Here is an 18,999-nt window from a genome sequence, read left to right on the forward strand (position 1 = left end):
TGTAACACGTTTTTTTACGTTTTTGACATGTTTAACGCGTTTTCACGTTTTTGACACATTTAACACATTTTTTTACGTTTTTGACACGTTTACCACAATTTTGACACGTTTTACACGTTTTGGCACGTTTAACAAGTTTTTCACATATTTAACACGTTTTCACGTTTTTGACACATTTAACACATTTTTTTACGTTTTTGACACGTTTACCACATTTTTGACACGTTTTGGCACGTTTAACAAGTTTTTCACATATTTAACACGTTTTTGACACGTTTAACATGTTTTCACGTTTTTAACACATTTAACACTTTTTTTACGTTTTTGACACGTTTACCACATTTTTGACACATTTAACACGTTTTTCACGTTTTGGCATGTTTAACACATTTTTCACATGTTTGGAACGTTTAACACGTTTTTGACACGTTTTCATGTCTTTAACACGTTTAGAACGTTTTTAACACATTGACACGTTTCACATGTTTTTTACGTTTTTGACACGTTTGACACATTTTTAACACATTTAACACGTTTAACACGTTTTAACACGTTTAACACGTGAAAAACGTGAAAACGTGAAAAACGTGAAAAACGCGAAAAACGTGTTAAAACGTGTGATAAGCGTGAAAACGTGAAAAACGTGTGAAAAACGTGAAAAACGTGTGAAAACGTGTGAAAAACGTGTTAAAACGTGAAAACGTTTGAAAACGTGGAAAACGTGTTAAAACGTGTGAAAAACGTGAATTACGTGAAAAACATGAAAATGTGTAAAACATGTTAAAACGTGAAAAACATGTGTTAATGTGTGAAAAACGTGAAAACGTATTAAAACGTGTAAAAACGTGAAAACGTGTAAAAAACGTGTGAAAACATGAAAAATGTGTGAAAAACATGTGAAAAACGTTTAAAAAACGTGAAAAACGTGAAAACGTGTTAAAACGTGTGAAAACGTGAAAACGTGAAAAACGCGTGATAATGTGTGAAAAACCTGGAAAACGTGTGAAAACGTGAAAAACGTGTGAAAACGTGAAAAACGTGTGAAAACGTGAAAAATGTGTAAAAACGTGTTAAAACGTGAAAACATTTGAAAACGTGAAAAACGTGTTAAACGTGAAAACGTGAAAAACGTGTAAAACGTGAAAAACATGTTAAAAACGTGTGAAAAACGTGAAAACGTGAAAAACGTGTGAAAAATGTGAAAATGTGAAAAACATGTGGAATAATGTGTGAAAACGTGTGAAAAAATGTGAAAAACATGTTGTAATGTGTGAAAAACGTGAAAACGTATTAAAACGTGTAAAAACTGTGAAAACGTGTGAAAACGTGTAAAAGCGTGTGAAAACGTGAAAAAACATGAAAAACATGTGAAAAAACGTTTGAAAAATGTGAAAAACGTGAAAACGTGTTGAAAACGTGTGAAAAAACGTGAAAAATGTGTGCAAAATATGAAAAACGTGTTAAAACGTGTGGAAATGTGTAAAAAAACGTGTGAAAAACGTGAAAAACGTGTAAAAACGTGTAAAAAAACGTGTAAAAACGTGAAAAACATGTGAAAAACGTTTGAAAAACGTGGAAAACGTAAAAAACGTGTGAAAAACGTGAAAAACGTGTTAAAACGTTTGAAAAACGTGAAAATGTGTGAAAAATATGAAAAACGTGTTAAAACATGTGAAAATGTGAAAAAATGTCAAAAACGTATTAAATGTGCCAAAACGTCAAAACATATTTTAAAAGTTAACATTTTGAACCGATATATTATTTTACAAACATTGAATTAGAATTGAATTACAATTCTATCATTTTCCCAAACATAGGAATTGGAATTGAATTACAATTCTATCATTTTTCCAAACATAGGAATTGAATTGTAATTCAATGCCAATTCTCATGGAATTGGAATTAGAATTCCAATGCCAATTCCAATTCCAATTCTCCATCATCAAACACACCCTTACATAATAACATCGAGATTCCACTTCTTCTACATGGTCTACCCCCACTCAACTTATTTTTATTTTATTTTGAAATATTAATTAATATATGATCTTTTTTCTTTAAAAGAAATATATGGGTAGAATCTCATGTCATCAAGTTGGGGAAGGATGTTACACATTATTCATTATTGTATTACTGTTCTTTATGATCCATCTTTGTATAACTTTGATTAGTTCTCTCTCACAATCATTTTGTTTATTATATTCAGCAAAAAGGTGAGTGCTTGAACATCATATATTAAATCCGGAATCCTATCTAGTTGCAATTAACAAGGAACAAAATGGATTAAACCTCATTTTTTTTAGAAAATTATATGTTATTAATAGCAAAATCAACACTATCCTCATGGAAAATATGTTCAAATTCTCCTATAGGATTACACATTCAACGGCGGATTAAAAGTCTAGCTTTTAGCAACTTTTGTCACCGAATGAACAAATATTTTACTGTTTCTTCTAATAAAATTGGCTCAATTGATATTTGATACTCAAATTTGATTCGTTTTCACTAGATGATATTCAAAACTTTGAACCTTGTTGTACTTTTGACGACCTTTGTAACCAAATGAACAAATCTTTACTACTAATAAAATTGGCTTAATTGATATTTGATACTCGAATTTGATACACTAATTTCGCATTGAGATTCAAAACTTTGAATTGTGTTATAGGATGTTTGAACTATTACAATTTTATTATTTTTTTTTAATTTGTCATATTTATAAATGAAATAATATTTACTTACGTTTTGGACGTATTTTTTTCTTTTTTGAGATGTATGAACTTCAAACTGTTGAATATGTGTAATATATGAAAATAGTTGGAAATTTTATTATAAAAAAAGATTAAACTGTTATATTTATACAAATATGATAAATTAATTAAGAAAATAAAAATATTACGTTAAAATAAGAAGACAGTGTTTGTTCAGTTAGGAGAAAGTCTTAAATGACTAAAAATGTAATAGTTCGAGCATCATCTAGCACAATTCAACCAATTTGTCGAATGTAGTTCGAATGTCTTAAAAAATGTGTAAAATATGAAAATGGTTGGAAAAAAAAGAGAATTATTGTTCTTTTTATCAATATGAAAAATTAATTAAAAAATAAAAATATTACGTTAAAATAAGAAGACTGTTATTCAATTTGGTTAGTATGACTAAAATTGTGATAGTTTGAATCACATTCAAATCTGATTCAAAACTACACAAATTTCAACCTTAAATAAGGGTTAAAGTATTATCTTAGCTTTAAAAAAAATATAATTTATGTTATTGTTTTGCAAATGGGCCAAGACACCTGTTTGAATTGTTCTTTCACTAATTAATAATAATCTTTGAATCGGATTCAGAATTTGATTGTTAATTCTTATAAGTTTCGTGGGGGTTGAAATACAATTCTCGACCCATTAATACTAAATATTATGGTTCGGCCCATTAGACCCATGAAATCAATTTCAATACTTAAAAATAACAAAAGTACATCAAATCAAGAATATATAACCTAACCTAGTCATTCAACTTTTCTAACTATTTATGTATGTGTTAATTTGAAAATTAAATAAGAAAAGATAACAATTCTAAAATCAGGAGAAAAAAAATTAACTCCAATAATTATGAAATTAGTTTATGTATTTTTTTTACTTATTAAATAATAATTATTATTATTTTTTTTAATTAAGGAGAACTAATGATGTCCCACTTCAATTTAAACATTAATAAATATTAATTTTGTATTAAAATATTATAATATATTTTTTCTTATTTTGTTAAGTTACAAAATGTCAATAATAAAAATGATAAGACACTGCTATTTTAAAATATGATAATGGTAGCGAGCTGAAAAATAATATATTGATAAAAATTTCTTATTAAATTTTTAATCCACTCAAGAAAAGAATAAGTCCGTTGTCAATATTTTATAGCTCTATGTTATTTCATCTTCAAATATTTAGGGTTATTTGATATATATATATTTCTATCCTCAAGAATTATTTCTTTTACTCATCTCACAAATTAAACACATCGCTTTTTCATAAATAGCTTTTTCATCAATAAGGATTTTTTTTTCAAATCAAACAAGCTCCATGATTTTCTAGTAAGTTTTTTATTCAATTTTTGTTTGGGAAATATATAATTATTTTTTATCTTATTTTATTACTACTATTTTTCTACATATATATCAAAAATAAATTTTCTCTTATAAATCAAAACCAAGCAAATCATTATCTCTAAGAAAGTCTTGGCACGTGTAAGAATATGACCATCATTAATAAAGGCATTCAAAATCAAAGACTTGTTAGGGTTAATTTCAACCAGTAGGAAGGTGCCACGTCTATCGGTGTCAAAATCAAAGACTAGTTATGGTCAAGCCTTCCTGTTTCTTACATAAATACACTTTTTAGTGCAATAAATTCAGATAATAGAAAGAAAGAAAAAAAAGAAATAATTATCGAAATTGTTTGGAGTAGGCTTTATCCAAATAAACCATAATTTTAAAAAATATATATTTAATAAAAATGTGAGTTGTTTGAGAAATGATTACAATATTATTTCATTATGTTAAATTATATATATATATAATAAAATTAATATTTATTAGTTTGATAGAAGAAAGTATTGATTTTACTTAAATACAAACAATTTAGATCAAAATTTATGTAGATATATTGGACTTAAATACAAACTGTTTTCTTCTGTCCCTTTCTCACATGTTTATAGAACAATATTTAATAAAAAAAAAATTCTTTATTTTTATTACAATATTGTCCTTCCTTATGTGAGATGGAACAAAGATAAAACATGGAAACAAAAATTTCATTTTAATTTTTTTATTTTTAATTTGATAAAGTTACGTGAACCTCAATTATGAAATTTAGAAAATATTTAATGAGAAGAATGTCAATTTTATTTACAAAGTTGGTTGAATGTGTCAAATTTATTATTAAAGTTGTAAAATTTTATCTATGGATATAAACTTGACAAAAAATGTCAAATTTATTTTTTTAACAGAATTATTTAATGCCGTTAAATTTTTATTGACATGGCAATACCATGTCTGACTTATTTTTTATACATATATTTTTCATAACCCAAATTTATCATTTCAAACATACTTATAAAATAAAACTAAATAAAAAATTTAACCCTCTTCAAGCTCTTTGTTCTTTCACCCAACAGTTCTCAAACCAAATAGACGTTCCTGTGCAAGCTTCACCTTTTCACAAGTTACAGCTTTTATTCTCCATTCTCTCATATCCTCTCAATCTCACAGTCAACATATGTATATTGTGCACTGCCTCCAGACAATCCTTCCATAATAATAGTCGTCGGAATCGATCTCATACATTGTCGGTTATCTACCGGACGAGCTTGGATTACTTACAAATATTGCATTCTTTAATATTAACTCCAATCGTTTCTACGACACTATTCCACACACGGTTCAAGAATATGAAGCTTTTGTTTGAACTGGATCTGAGTAATAACCATTTCGCGGGCAAATTCCCTCGAGTAGTTCTCCGGTTACTAGCTCTGATGTTTGTGGATCGGTAGTGCTCCACGGGAGTTATTTAACAAGGATTTGGAGGCTATTTTTATCGATCACAATAGGTTTCGGTTCGAATTGCTTGATAATTTTGGTAACTCGACGGTTTCGTTATCGTTTTGGCTGATAATAAATTCAGTGATATCTTCTCGCTATTATAGGCAATATGTCTAATTTGAATGAGATTATTTTTATGAACAAGACTAAGGTCTTGTATTTCAGGGGAGATTGAGTTTTTGAAGAATTTGATTGTGTTTGACGTGAGCTTTAAATGAGTTAATGGGTCCATTGCTGGAGACATTCGGCGAGATGGTAAGCTTGGAACAAATTAATTAAGATGGATCGAACTTAATTTAATCTGAATAATGAAGTTAATTAAAGTTTAATTAGTTGTTGTTAGCTAATTTTTAACTTAATTTGTTCAATTTTGATGATATTCAATAGTACTGAGAGTTTTGTAAAATTTGGAAGAGAATTAGAGATTTAAGAGAAGGATAGGTTTGAAATGATAAATTTGGATTATAAAAATAATTACATAAAAAAATAAGTGAATATGACATTGCAATGACATGTCAATAAAAATTTAACTACATTAATTAGGAAGAATAAATTTGACACTTTTTATCAAATTATATACATAGATAAAATTTTACAACTTTAACAATAAATTTGACACCTTGGTCCAATTTCATAAATAAATCGACATTCTTCCCAATGCATAATAGGAATTAAACTTAAAATTTTTCATCCTTAAATAGCGACTTTTTACTTTTGAGTTAGTCCAATAACTTGTATAATTTATTTAAAAATATATATAAAATAACCATGGAAGCCGGATCTGGTTTGGGAAAATAAGTTTTTAGTTGTATATAATAACAATTGCTCATTGAAATCCAATTTCACTCCAACTTTTTATGTCTTGATCTAATTGATTTATTATTATTTATTTAATCAAGTTGTTTTGATTTATGTCATTTTTATCACAAGTGAAGTGTTTAATTCCCCCAATAAATTGAACTTATAATTATATATGGTGAATAATTATAATTAAACTTCTCAAAAAAGAAAAATTGTACAAGAAAGAAGGGAATCTCTTGGAAACATGAGAAAGTATGTAGTACATTTTAGGTCAAAATGTGAAAAGGATGTGTCCTAAACATGTTGACTAATCAAATGGGTTGGGTTATTGGGTACTAGTATTGACTTTTTCAGAACTTTAGAAGATGCCAATAAGAAAAAAAAGAAAACATTAACACATCTTCTCAAAATTTACAGTCATTTATTAAGCACACAAATGTAAACATATTTTGAGGTGAAAACAATGAAGGTTAGTATGTTATATTTTTCAAAAGATAAAAAAAAACATTGATGCTGCCCAGGATCGAACTGGGGACCTACTGCGTGTAAAGCAGACGTGATAACCACTACACCACAGCACCTTATGAAAATTTTTATTTTTATAATGAATCTTTTCTTAAAAGAGTTGTAAAGATATTATAATTTGTATTTAGTATTATAATTTTAATTTGTCGTGAATTGTTTTGTTTTTCTCAAACTTACTTGGCAAAACAACTATTTTCCACTTGTATCAGGTTTATTTGGATAAAAAAATCTCACTAAATTAGTTTTAATTAAAGATAAAATATTGAACTGTTATTATTTTCATTTGAATGTATATAGACACATAAGTGAATTTTATTATTTTATTTGAAATGATGGTGTGAATTGTATTTATTTTGAAAATAAGATAATAAATGTTGATTATGTAGAAATGAAATAATAATAATATTGAGTCCATTTGATTTGAATAGTTGTTGCATTCCGGCTAACACATGCGCCGCCCTCTTTATGAGTGTTGACTTGTGTCCACACTCTTCCCTTTCACACTGTATAGTAGTCAACATTCTCTGCTCATTATTTCATTTATATATATATTACTCTGTTTTATTTCATTATTCAGCCCTAGTTTGGATCAAGTTTATTTTTATTTTATTTTATTTTATTTTTTAAAGATCTAGGAATCATTCTTGAAACTTTAACTATGTTAGTGAGTTACTATTAACTTATTCGATAAACAATTGCTTAAGTTTATTTTTTGTTTTGTTTTAAATTATTAAATAAATCATTGAATAAGCTCAATTGCTATTCAGGTTTGAACTTAAATTTTGCTACTAGGTTGACCAATTTTAGTCATACGAGACTTTCTTCTAAACGTTGTAAATTACAATGACAAAATAACATATTTAAATCAAATTTCATCTATATTTTATAATATAGAATTTATTTTTCAAAAACTTATCCTAAGTTCATAATACAAATATCTAATTAGTTGAATATGGTATAAAATGCAATTTTAGCCTATCATAACTTTTAAAATCTTATTTCATTCATAAATCTATATTCTTTCCTATTAGGAATATTATCAATAATTATTAATATGAATATATTACACTAAGATTCATTTATGTGGATAAGCTCCATTTACATCATATGAATATCAAATTATATATATTTTTTAATTTTTTCATTACAATGTCACACTTTTTTTTAGTTACCTAAACCCTCTCATCTTGAAAAATACACAGTTTAAAAAACATACTTTCAAAACGGCTAAACATATTTCATTTATAAATTTGACAAATTAATTGAAAAAATTAAAAAACAATACGATAAAATAACAATGAAGACGTTTTGTAAATTAAAAAAAAAACTTCACATAACTAAAATTAAAATTATGATTGTTTAAAGTCACTGTTTAATAAAAACTTGAATAAGAAAGAATAATTTTATTATTATAACAATTTATTAGATAATTCATCAGACTTATTTATAAATTGTACTAGGCCGTATATCTGGTTGTTTAGTCACTTTTCTTTTCACTTGCAGAGAAATTCAAACTTAATTGAGAGAGAGAGAAAGAGAGAGGAGAGAGAGAGTTGAAGGAAGTAGGTTTTGGTCTCCTTCTCCCGCCTAGATAGATAGATAGACATTTACATATTCCAACTACTCTCAAAATCATACCATCTCTCTAAGATTTTCTTCCAAAATATTTGATGGCGATCGCCTCCTCCAGAGGAAGATCGCAAATCCAAACTCACAGAGAAGACACCAGCCCCGATCATGATGATGATGATCGCACCAACCTACCCAAGCTCCCGCTAGTCTATTACCTCACCCGCAATGGCCACCTCGAGCATCCTCATTTCATCGAAGTTCCTCTTTCCTCCCCCCAAGGTCTTTATCTAAGAGGTAATTAGCAAGATCCATCTCATTTACTTGTTCAACTGTTAGTTAGCTAGTCTTATTATCATTATTACTTACTATGTAGATGTTATCAATCGACTGGTTATACTCCGTGGTAGAGGCATGACTGAATTGTATTCCTGGTCCTGCAAAAGGTTCGTTTCCATTTTCATCCATCCAACTCTGCTTTAGGTTTAATTTCATCAACTGAGAGTTTTATATTCTCGACGAATTTTAGGAGTTATAGAAACGGATTCGTTTGGCACGATTTGGAGGAGAATGATCTTGTCTATCCAGCGCACGGTCAGGATTACGTTCTCAAAGGAACGGAGCTCTTCCACGGCGACATCATTTCCAAATCTAATCATGAGATCGAGACCAGCGCCAGAAGGCCACCACCACCACCACCTGCGGTTATTAGAAAACCTAGCATCAGCAACGAATCTGATTTCCCGGTGGTGATTCGGCAGAGGAATCAATCATGGACATCGACCGATTTCAACGAGTATAAGGTTTACAAGAACGATATGGAATCCGACTCTGGCGGCGGAAGCGGTAGGGCTGCTGCTGCCAATGCGTCCACTCAGACCGAGGATCGCCGCAGCAGCAGGCGGAGAACAGCTGTGACAGTGGTTGAGAAAGACGAGATAGAAGAAGTGAAAACGAAACCACCGTCGTGTAGCGGGAGTCAGAGCCAGAGCCAGTATACGGAACTGAGAAGGGAAGACATGATCTCACCACCGGAGTCGGATTCGAGTCCCGAAACCCTGGGTTCCCTGATGAAAGGCGACAGCCGTGTGATTGTGAGCAAGGATGTGATTCCTACTCCACCAAGTGGTCGTCTGAGGGCGTCATCTGTTCTGATGCAGTTGATTTCATGCGGTTCTATGTCGTTCAAAGACTGCGGGCCGACCTGCTGGAAGGAGGAAGAAGATAGAGGTGAAGAACGGCAGGGATTCAATCTGATATCGTACTACAAGGGAAGGGTGCCGCGTGGAAGGGTGGTTTCGAATAAAGTGGAAAAGAAGGATGAGACAAGCGAGATTAACGGGCAGGTAAAAATGGAGGGTAAAGAGTACTTCAGTGGTAGCTTGTTAATTGTAGAGACAAACAAGGACGAGATCCCGATCCTCAAGAGATCTGCATCAGATCGGTGAGTCAACTTTCTTTCACATTCACATGCATTTTTTATTAAAGTTTTTTAGGCTTTCCATGCAGCAGCTATCCATTTATTTGGAAGGATCCTTTGATTCTGCAGGTAGTCAGTCAGTCTAGTCTAGTCAGTGTATCATTCATTGATTTCTATTCACAAAAAGTGATGATATCATCATTATCTTGGAAAAGAATCACAAAACACACAAAAGGACTAGGTGAATATGAATGAAGTCTTCTTCACCCATAATACATTGAAATAAATAATGGTGTCAATCTTAATCCATTGTTGGTCAGTACTCAGGACCATAATTCATGGATTAAAGTAAAAAATGTTTCTTGGCTGCTGCAGGAGTAGTAGTACTCAGACTTGGAAGTGATGATGATGATGATGAGTGGCAGTTGGAAGTGTCTAATAATAAGGTTGGGTCAGGTTGGATAGGAGAATTTGAGGTAGAGATCACTACTACTACTACTGTATTATTGTTTCTAACAGGCAAACATGAATGCAGCTCATGCCCATATCTCAAATAATCAATTACTTGCCTTAATTTGTTTCAACAAGTATTTAAATGGTATTAAGTTGAGATTATTATGTTCATAGTGATGAATCAATCATGTGGAATTTCCTACAACATATTCTAGCCGCAATTAATTTGTAACAACAGAAAGAAAACAGTGGTTCTGGGTTGTGGTTTGAAAAAACAAACAAGATCAGCAGATTATCTGTTAGGTTTTTGGGTTGTGGTTTGAAAAAACAAACAAGATCAGCAGATTATCTGTTAGGTTTTTGAAGAGGATTACAGCTTCTCCTGCTGGTAATATCTATCTCCTTTAATATATCTAACTGCTCCCGATTACTTTACTTGTTTAAGCATTCTTACACAACATTTATGATGGATGAGATAGATCATGCCGTATGCCTCCCCCCCCCCCCTCCTGTTTGTCATTTTCAAGCTTTATGATTTCTGAAAAGCTCTATTAAAACTGCATCTTAGGCTCTATCTATATATATGATGAAGAAGAATAGGGAAATAAGACCAATTGATATCCTCTCATCTACCACAAATAAATACATAGTTTAATCACACCCAACATTAGCGATTCAAACTTACATAAAATGTTTAACAAATAAGCGGAATCAAACAAGTAAGCGCAGCTTTTGTTAGGGAAATGACATCCTCCTCTCTTCTACTTCTCTATTGCATGCACATTGTTCTTTTTCTTCATTAGTAGAAAGTTGTGACTAAACTTTGATTGAGAAAAGGTTACATCATCCTAATGTTGTTTTAAGCAAATAACATGATTTTCAAACAAGGTCTAATTGATGCCATGGTCTTATGGTATACAGAAAATTGTCTCACTAAATTTACATGGTCAACACAATAAAACTGTAAAAATGAATCAGCCCAATAATGTCGGGCAGAAAATTTTGGTCCATCACTATTCATCTCGTTCTCTATTACCTACCTACAATGGCACTGGCCATGCCATCGTCATTGCCATTGATCGATGACTGGAATTTCTCCTCCCACAGTTGTCTTATGGGTTCTGGTACCATTGATTGACCAATTAAAGCATTCCATTTACCATTTACTGAATCATCAAGTATCCAGTTTATTTTAGCTGGTGTTCTGGAAAAATCCAATGTCGGACCATCTATCTTGCGCTCAGAAATCTTCTTCTTTGAACGAGGTTTCTGCAACGACAAATTGGAATGTTTAATAGCGAAGCAAACCATAACTACTTGAAATGAAATATTATTATTAATGATCTCGCCTTAACACCACTGCCCAACTCGAACATCTTGGCCAGAGGAGCATTTTCAATATTATTCTCAATATTCTTCTCAACATTCTTCTCTGAAATATATCTCCTAACAGCACTAAACGACCGGAACCTTTGACCAGTCCCTGGCTCATAGTAGAACTGCATAACAAACAATTTAAATGAAATCTATTCTACTCATGATGGTAGTATATACAACTGACAAAGATTGACATGGATGCTAAAAGATTTGTCATATTTTTGCCTTCTCAAGAAGAAAATAACATGTGACCACAACTTCTGTATATGCTAAATGGATTCAACAAAGAAAATCAATCATTATTAACATAAGAATTCCATCAAATATACATCGTGTACAGAAAGAACAAGGTATCCCATTTGAAGCTAAAGAATTCAAAGAGTATTTGATAGTTATGGCTCTAACCCATCATAGATATAAAGAGTTTGATCCTAACTTTTTTGACCAAGATCAATCCAAGACATTGTAGATTTCCTTAAGGAACTAAGACAACTTTTGAGATATGCTTGAACCAAAGAGACAAGGCAAGAAATGCAACTCTTTAAACACAAATAAAAAACATGATCTCAGAGCTAGAAACAAAGTTTAAGTTGAACCTTGGTTGTCAGTCCTTGGTATTTACTCGGCACTTCCTTAACAACCCAACCAACAGGAAGTGCAAAGTGCGATGTCCCTGCAGCACTAGAAGGATTTTCAATGGTTAACTGTTCTTCGTCGGATATTTCGTCCAGTTTCAACAACTGCAGACAAATTAGTAGTGCTATCATTGGTGAGAATAAACAGTTGGATTAGATATTGACTAACAGGAACCAAACCACCATTCACGAGTAACAATGTTGTCATTCATTCATCCATAAAAACAGATTGTCTAAGAAATCCAGAGAATAAAATGATCGAGAAAGTAAAGAACCAAAATGCCTTATTTAGAGAATCCAGATTAGGCCCTCTCAGAAGATAATAACCAACCGATTGCTTAAGGTTCAAGAACACTTAAGTGAAGACCTAACAACTAAATTATGAGTAGATGAAAGCTTCAAAAGTTTGTGTCCTTACCATCCTCCCTGAGACAGCCCTCTTCCTTTGACCAGATTTCTGCCAAATTTGAAAGGGAAACTACAATTAGTTCAGCAATCACCATATTCTCAGCAAAACATAAAACACAAGCAGAAACTGACACTGATATGCTTGTGTGCTTTATATGGTTTCTTTGAAGTTATGTTTTCCTGACCACGGACGTATCTCTCAACTTCTTTCAGAGATCTGAACCTCCTATCAGAACCTTCCTCAAAGTAATACTGCAAGAATGAAAGTTCCCTGGTTAAGAACTACATCAAACAAGTTTGATCTGGACCTAGTTACAAGAAACCTAAAATTTTGATATCTTGAGAGTCTATGCCCCATTGTATAGAACCGAATTCATGCAGGGAAAATGGTGCCATAATAATAAGGTTAGATGGAGAGTGAAAAGTAATAAAAACCTTGTCAACGTGTTTGCCGATGGCCCGAGGCACATATTGAACCTCCCAACCTCCGGGAAGCTCGAAACGAGAGGTTTTGGTTGGAGTTGGCTTGAGCTGACGGCTGGAATCATCCAAGGGTTGCAAAGGAGAAGCAATTGTGGTCAATGGGGGTAGAATCGACGGCGAGAGGAGAGCATCGTCGTCGTCGTCCTTCATTCTTGGCGATCTGCGATCAGAATTCAGGAAGGAGCAATTGGCAAGTCTGAATTGTTAACTATACTGTGCTGTTGTCTCGTTTGGGCAAATGCTGAACAATAGGGATGATGATGAAGATCCAATTGGGATCCAAACTTATTCGGGTTTTTTTTACGAGAAATGATAGAGAGATCGACGCTGCTACATATGCCACGTTTTAATTTTAAAAAAAAATTATAAAAATATATTTAGAAAAGCGGCGCGCCCCTCTTTCAAACCCTAGCCCTCGTCTTTCGTTTGAAATCCATTACGCCCAAACTCTTATTTCAAACCCTAGCCCGCACGCCTATTCAAAGAATCCATTGATCGGTAAACACGAGCGCAATCGTTCTTTACTACAATGTAAATCGTAAATCTAACGTATCCACGTATTGGTAAACTCGAGCGCGATCGTTCTTTACTTTAGTTCAAATCGCAAATCGAACGTATTCCATTTTTGTTCTCTGTTTGACTATATTGTTCTTCAATCTTGAAAATTGAACGCCGCTTAAAAATGGTAAACTCATTCATCCTTCTTTACTTCAGTGCAAAATTTAGTGATGTAGTCTAACTTACGATCTTCTGTGATGTACATTGTCATGTTTTATGAACTGCTTTGTGCATTGTAAAGTTTTTTTTTTTTTGCATTGTTGTAATGTTTTATAAACTGTATTGTCATGTTTTATAAATTGTGTTGTGATGTTGTTTGAACTGCGTTGTAATATTGTATTAGCTGAATTGTAATGTTTTATATTCTTCGTTTTAACTTATGTTAATTTTGCATTGTCATTTTTTATATTTCTGCGTTGTCATATTTTATGAACTACGTTATCATGTTTTATGAACTGTGTTGTCATGTTGTTTGAACTGCGTTGTCATATCTCAATCTTTTTTATATTTTGTTTATGAATCTGGTAGAATATACTTGGATTGACAATGACTTTGGATTTTAATATTTGCAGTTGGATGAATTTCTCATGGACCGTGGTCGTGTTGTTGTCACATTGCAGTGATTTTCTATTACGGTTGGGTTTTGCAACAGTAAAACTACGGATTTTCTTAGAAATCAAACACTGCCCTCAAATGAAAGAAGTGATTATATTAGGATTGATTGGAAAACTCCATAATCAAAGCTCCCCTAACCTCTCTCTGGACCAGCTAAAGAACAAAGAAGGAACCAGAAAACCCTAGATTTGTTTACTCTCTCCAACCTTACAGTGTTAAAAAAAAATACCAAAAAATGTATTTATATCCTAACTCGTTTGCAAAACAGAAAATTCTGATCCATTTTTATAATAAAAAACTCTGACCCATTTATTTACCCGAAAGATAATACCTGCCCGCAATGGCAATGAACACCTCTAACAATTACTTGCTCTTCATTATTAAGATATAAAATTCATTTTAATCTCATTAAATGTGTAATTAATAATTGTAGAGGAGAGACATCAGTCATACATATGCAATGACATGAAAGTGCTAAAATAAAAGTTTGATGAGCGACACAATTTCACAAGAAGAAAATACAATCCCGATAGTTGTTTCTGATGCTACTACCACACTTTTAAGATCTTGAGAAGATTGAAACTTTGTGTTTGTTTATATATTGGGTTGGTTAATAATAAATAAAAGTTTTTCATTAGCTTTTTGGTGTGTGGTATTGTTTTATATCACTTAGAGAGGTATTAGTTAAAAGTTAAAGCATATAATGTTTTTAAAGCAAGTTTCTTGGTATCTTCTTCTTGAGAAGTTTCTTGATTTGTTGTTTTCTTGTTTCATAGTAGAACTGGCCATACAAAGAAATGAATATGATAATATATCAATGATATTATGTATATATGCTTGGTATATCTCTTTTAATTTATTAAATTTGATATGTGAATGCTATATTATTAAAGAAAACCCAACAATAAACTTGGGAATATTGTAATTCAATATTGTAATTCATCTTTGATGATAATTGAAAAGGAATATAATAAGGGTGTGTTTGATGAGGGAGAATTGGAATTGGAATTGGCATTGAAATTCTAATTTCAATTCTATGAGAATTGACATTGAATTACAATTCAATTCTTATTCCCATGTTTGGAAAAATTATAGAATTGTAATTCAATTCCAATTCCTATGTTTGGGAAAATGATAGAATTGTAATTCAATTCCAATTCATATGTTTGTAAAATAAAATATCGGTTCAAAATATTAACTTTTAAAATATGTTTTCACGTTTTTGGCACGTTTAATACGTTTTTGACATGTTTAACACGTTTTTGACATGTTTAACACATTTTTACACGTTTTTGGTACGTTTAAACACGTTTTTGACATGTTTAACACATTTTCACACTTAAAACATATTTTCACACATTTAACATGTTTTTCACGTTTTTAGTATGTTTAACACGTTTTTAACATTTTTAATACGTTTAACATGTTTTTCACACGTTTTAACAAGTTTAACATGTTTTTCACGTTTTTGGCACGTTTTTAACATGTTTAATACGTTTTTCACACGTTTAACATGTTTTTCACGTTTAACACGTTTTTGGCATGTCTAACATGTTTTACACATTTTTGACACCTTTAACACATTTTTTCATGTTTTGACACATTTAACACGTTTTTCATACTTGTAACACTTGTTTTTCACGTTTTCACACGTTTTTAACACGTTTTAACACATTTTTCACGTTTTCACATGTTTTTCACATTTTCACACGTTTTAACACGTTTTTCACGTTTTCACGTTTTAACAAGTTTAACACGTTTTTCATACGTTTTTACACGTTTTAACAAGTTAAATGCGTTTTTCACGTTTTCACACGTTTTTTACATGTTTTTTACACAATTCAACAAGTTTAACACGTTTTTCACGTTTTGACACGTTTTTAACATGTTTAATACGTTTTTCACACGTTTAACATGTTTTTCACATTTTTCACACGTTTAACACGTTTTTGGCATGTCTAACACGTTTTACACATTTTTGACACGTTTAGCACGTTTGTTCACGTTTTGGCACATTTAACACGTTTTTCACACGTTTAACACGTTTTCACACGTTTTTCACATTTAACACGTTTTCACACGTTTAACATGATTTTCACGTTTTTGGCACGTTAAACACATTTTTGGCATGTCTAACACGTTTTCACACGTTTAATATGTTTTCACGTTTTGGCAAGTTTAACACGTTTTCACACATTTTTCACGTTTTTCACACGTTTTAACACGTTTTTCACGTTTTCACATATTATTCACGTTTTTAACACGTTTTTCACGTTTTTGGCATATTGAACACGTTTTTGACATTTTTAATACGTTTAACATGTTTTCACACGTTTTGATAGGTTTAAAACATGTTAAACATGTCAAAAACGTAAAAACGTGTTACATGTATCAAAAATGTGTTAAACGTGCAAAATAAGTGAAAAACTTGTTAAACGTGCCAAAACGTGAAAAACATGTTAAACATGTTTAAAACGTGTTAAATGTGTTAAAAATGTGTCAAACGTTTCAAAAACGTAAAAAACATTTGAAACGTGTCAACAATGTGTTAAACGTGTTTAATGTGTTAAAAACGTTTTAAACGTGTTAAAAATATGAAAACGTGTTAAACGTTCCAAACATGTGAAAAACTTGTTAAACGTGCCAAAACGTGAAAAACGTGAACGTGTCAAAAATGAGGTAAATGTGTCAAAAACGTAAAAAAAAAATGTGTTAAAGGTGTCAAAAACGTGTTAAACGTGTCAAAAACGTAAAAAACATGTTTAATGGTCAAAAACGTGAAAACGTGTTAAATGTGTCAAAATGAGGTAAATGTGTCAAATTCGTAAAAAAATGTGTTAAATATGTCAAAAACGTAAACAAACGTGTTAAATGTGTCAAAAACGTAAAAAAACGTGTTAAATGTGTCAAAAACGTGAAAACGTGATAATAATATTAAATGTGTCAAAAATGTATTAAACGTGTCAAAAACGTGTTAAATGTGTCAAAAACATGAAAATCATATTAAACGTGTCAAAAACATGAAAATCATATTAAACGTGTCAAAAACGTGTTAAACGTGTCAAGGACGTGTTAAACGTGTTAAATGTGTCAAAAACGTGTTAAACGTGTCAAGGACATGAAAAACGTGTTAGGTTTGTCAAAACTTGTTAAACGTGTCAAAACGTGTCAAAAACGTGTTAAACGTGTTAAAAACGTGAAAATCATGTTAAATGTGTTAAACGTGTCAAGGATGTGAAAACGTGTTAAATGTGTCAAAAACGTGTTAAACGTGTCAAGGACGTGAAAAACATGTTAAATGTGTCAAAACGTGTTAAACGTGACAAAAACATGCTAAAAACATGTTAAACGTGTCAAAAACGTGTTAAACATGTTAAAAACGTGAAAATCATGTTAAACGTGTCAAAAATGTGTTAAACATGTCAATGACGTGTTAAACGTGTCAAGGACGTGAAAAACATGTTAAATGTGTCAAAAACGTGTTAAATGTGTCAAGTACGTAAAAAACGTGTTAAATATGTCAAAACGTGTTAAACGTGCAAAAAAACATGTTAAACGTGCCAAAAACGTGTTAAACGTGCCAAAAACGTGTTAAACGTGTGAAAAACGTGAAAAATGTGTGAAAAATGTGAAATACGTGTGAAAACGTGTTAAACGTGTCAAGTACGTAAAAAACGTGTTAAATGTGTCAAAACGTGTTAAACGTGTTAAAAACGTGTTAAACGTGCCAAAAATGTGTTAAACATGCCAAAAACGTATTAAAATGTGTTAAACGTGTCAAGGACGTGTTAAACGTGTTAAAGACGTGTTAAACATGTCAAGTACGTGAAAAACGTGTTAAATGTGTCAAAATGTGTTAAACGTGTCCAGGACGTGAAAAACGTGTTAAATGTGTCAAAACGTGTTAAACATGTCAAAAACGTGTTAAAAACGTGAAAACAATGTTAAACGTGTCAAAAACGTGTTAAACGTGTCAATGGCGTAAAAAACATGTTAAATGTGTCAAAAACGTGTTAAACATGTTAAACATGTCAAAAACATAAAAAAACGTGTTAATTTGAAATTACAATTCCGACCTAAAAAGATTGGAATTGAGAACTATCAAATTACACTATATCCAATTTCATTGGAATTCTAATTTCAATTCCAATTATTAAAATTAAAGTGTCTAACAAACATAAGAATTGGAATTGGACCCTCCAATTCCAATTCCAATTCCAATTCCAATGCCAGGGTTATCAAACACACCCAGAGTGTGTTTGATGAAGAGGAATTGGAATTGGAATTGGCATTGGAATTCTAATTCCAATTCCATGAGAATCGACATTGATTTACAATTCAATTCCTATGTTTAAAAAAATTATAGAATTGTAATTCAATTCCAATTCCTATGTTTGGGAAAATAATAGAATTGTAATTCAATTGTAATTCAATTCTAATTCCTATGTTTGTAAAATAAAATATCGGTTCAAAATATTATCTTTTTACATATGTTTTCACGTTTTTGACATGTTTAATACGTTTTTGACATGTTTAACACGTTTTTGACATTTTAA

At 31.2% G+C, this 18,999-nt stretch overlaps 2 protein-coding genes and 1 non-coding gene across 3 annotated transcripts; 1 reads left to right on the forward strand and 2 right to left on the reverse strand.

Annotated features, from left to right (window-relative positions):
- Window positions 1–6,908: 6,908 nt before the first annotated feature.
- On the reverse strand, window positions 6,909–6,981 carry TRNAV-UAC. Its single transcript has one exon. It is a non-coding gene; the product is annotated as a tRNA-Val (tRNA).
- A 1,439-nt stretch (window positions 6,982–8,420) lies between these two features.
- On the forward strand, window positions 8,421–10,590 carry LOC124921086 (protein SOSEKI 5). Its single transcript, XM_047461695.1, has 4 exons — window positions 8,421–8,791; window positions 8,871–8,940; window positions 9,024–9,938; window positions 10,290–10,590. The coding sequence occupies exons 1-4, from the start codon at window positions 8,596–8,598 to the stop codon at window positions 10,315–10,317; spliced, it is 1,209 nt and encodes a 402-aa protein (XP_047317651.1). The 5' UTR covers window positions 8,421–8,595; the 3' UTR covers window positions 10,318–10,590.
- A 667-nt stretch (window positions 10,591–11,257) lies between these two features.
- LOC124921833 (methyl-CpG-binding domain-containing protein 7-like) lies at window positions 11,258–13,511 on the reverse strand. Its single transcript, XM_047462531.1, has 6 exons — window positions 13,223–13,511; window positions 12,920–13,039; window positions 12,798–12,836; window positions 12,341–12,484; window positions 11,717–11,866; window positions 11,258–11,636 (listed from the first exon to the last, which is right to left on the reverse strand). The coding sequence occupies exons 1-6, from the start codon at window positions 13,418–13,420 to the stop codon at window positions 11,400–11,402; spliced, it is 888 nt and encodes a 295-aa protein (XP_047318487.1). The 5' UTR covers window positions 13,421–13,511; the 3' UTR covers window positions 11,258–11,399.
- Between the last annotated feature and the right edge of the window lie 5,488 nt (window positions 13,512–18,999).

The sequence above is a fragment of the Impatiens glandulifera genome, chromosome 1, assembly GCF_907164915.1.
Source record: "Impatiens glandulifera chromosome 1, dImpGla2.1, whole genome shotgun sequence".
Lineage (NCBI taxonomy): Eukaryota > Viridiplantae > Streptophyta > Magnoliopsida > Ericales > Balsaminaceae > Impatiens > Impatiens glandulifera.

Excerpts from the sequence above, each read along its gene's own strand:
- LOC124921833 (XM_047462531.1), bottom strand. The coding sequence starts at position 13,420 with ATGAAGGACGACGACGACGATGCTCTCCTCTCGCCGTCGATTCTACCC. Across the intron at positions 12,837-12,919 it reads AAGCACACAAGCATATCAGT|AAATCTGGTCAAAGGAAGAG; the intron begins GTCAGTTTCTGC and ends CAAATTTGGCAG. Across the intron at positions 11,867-12,340 it reads ACCAAGGACTGACAACCAAG|TTCTACTATGAGCCAGGGAC; the intron begins GTTCAACTTAAA and ends TTTGTTATGCAG.
- LOC124921086 (XM_047461695.1), top strand. The coding sequence starts at position 8,596 with ATGGCGATCGCCTCCTCCAGAGGAAGATCGCAAATCCAAACTCACAGA. Across the intron at positions 8,792-8,870 it reads CCAAGGTCTTTATCTAAGAG|ATGTTATCAATCGACTGGTT; the intron begins GTAATTAGCAAG and ends CTTACTATGTAG. Across the intron at positions 8,941-9,023 it reads TATTCCTGGTCCTGCAAAAG|GAGTTATAGAAACGGATTCG; the intron begins GTTCGTTTCCAT and ends GACGAATTTTAG.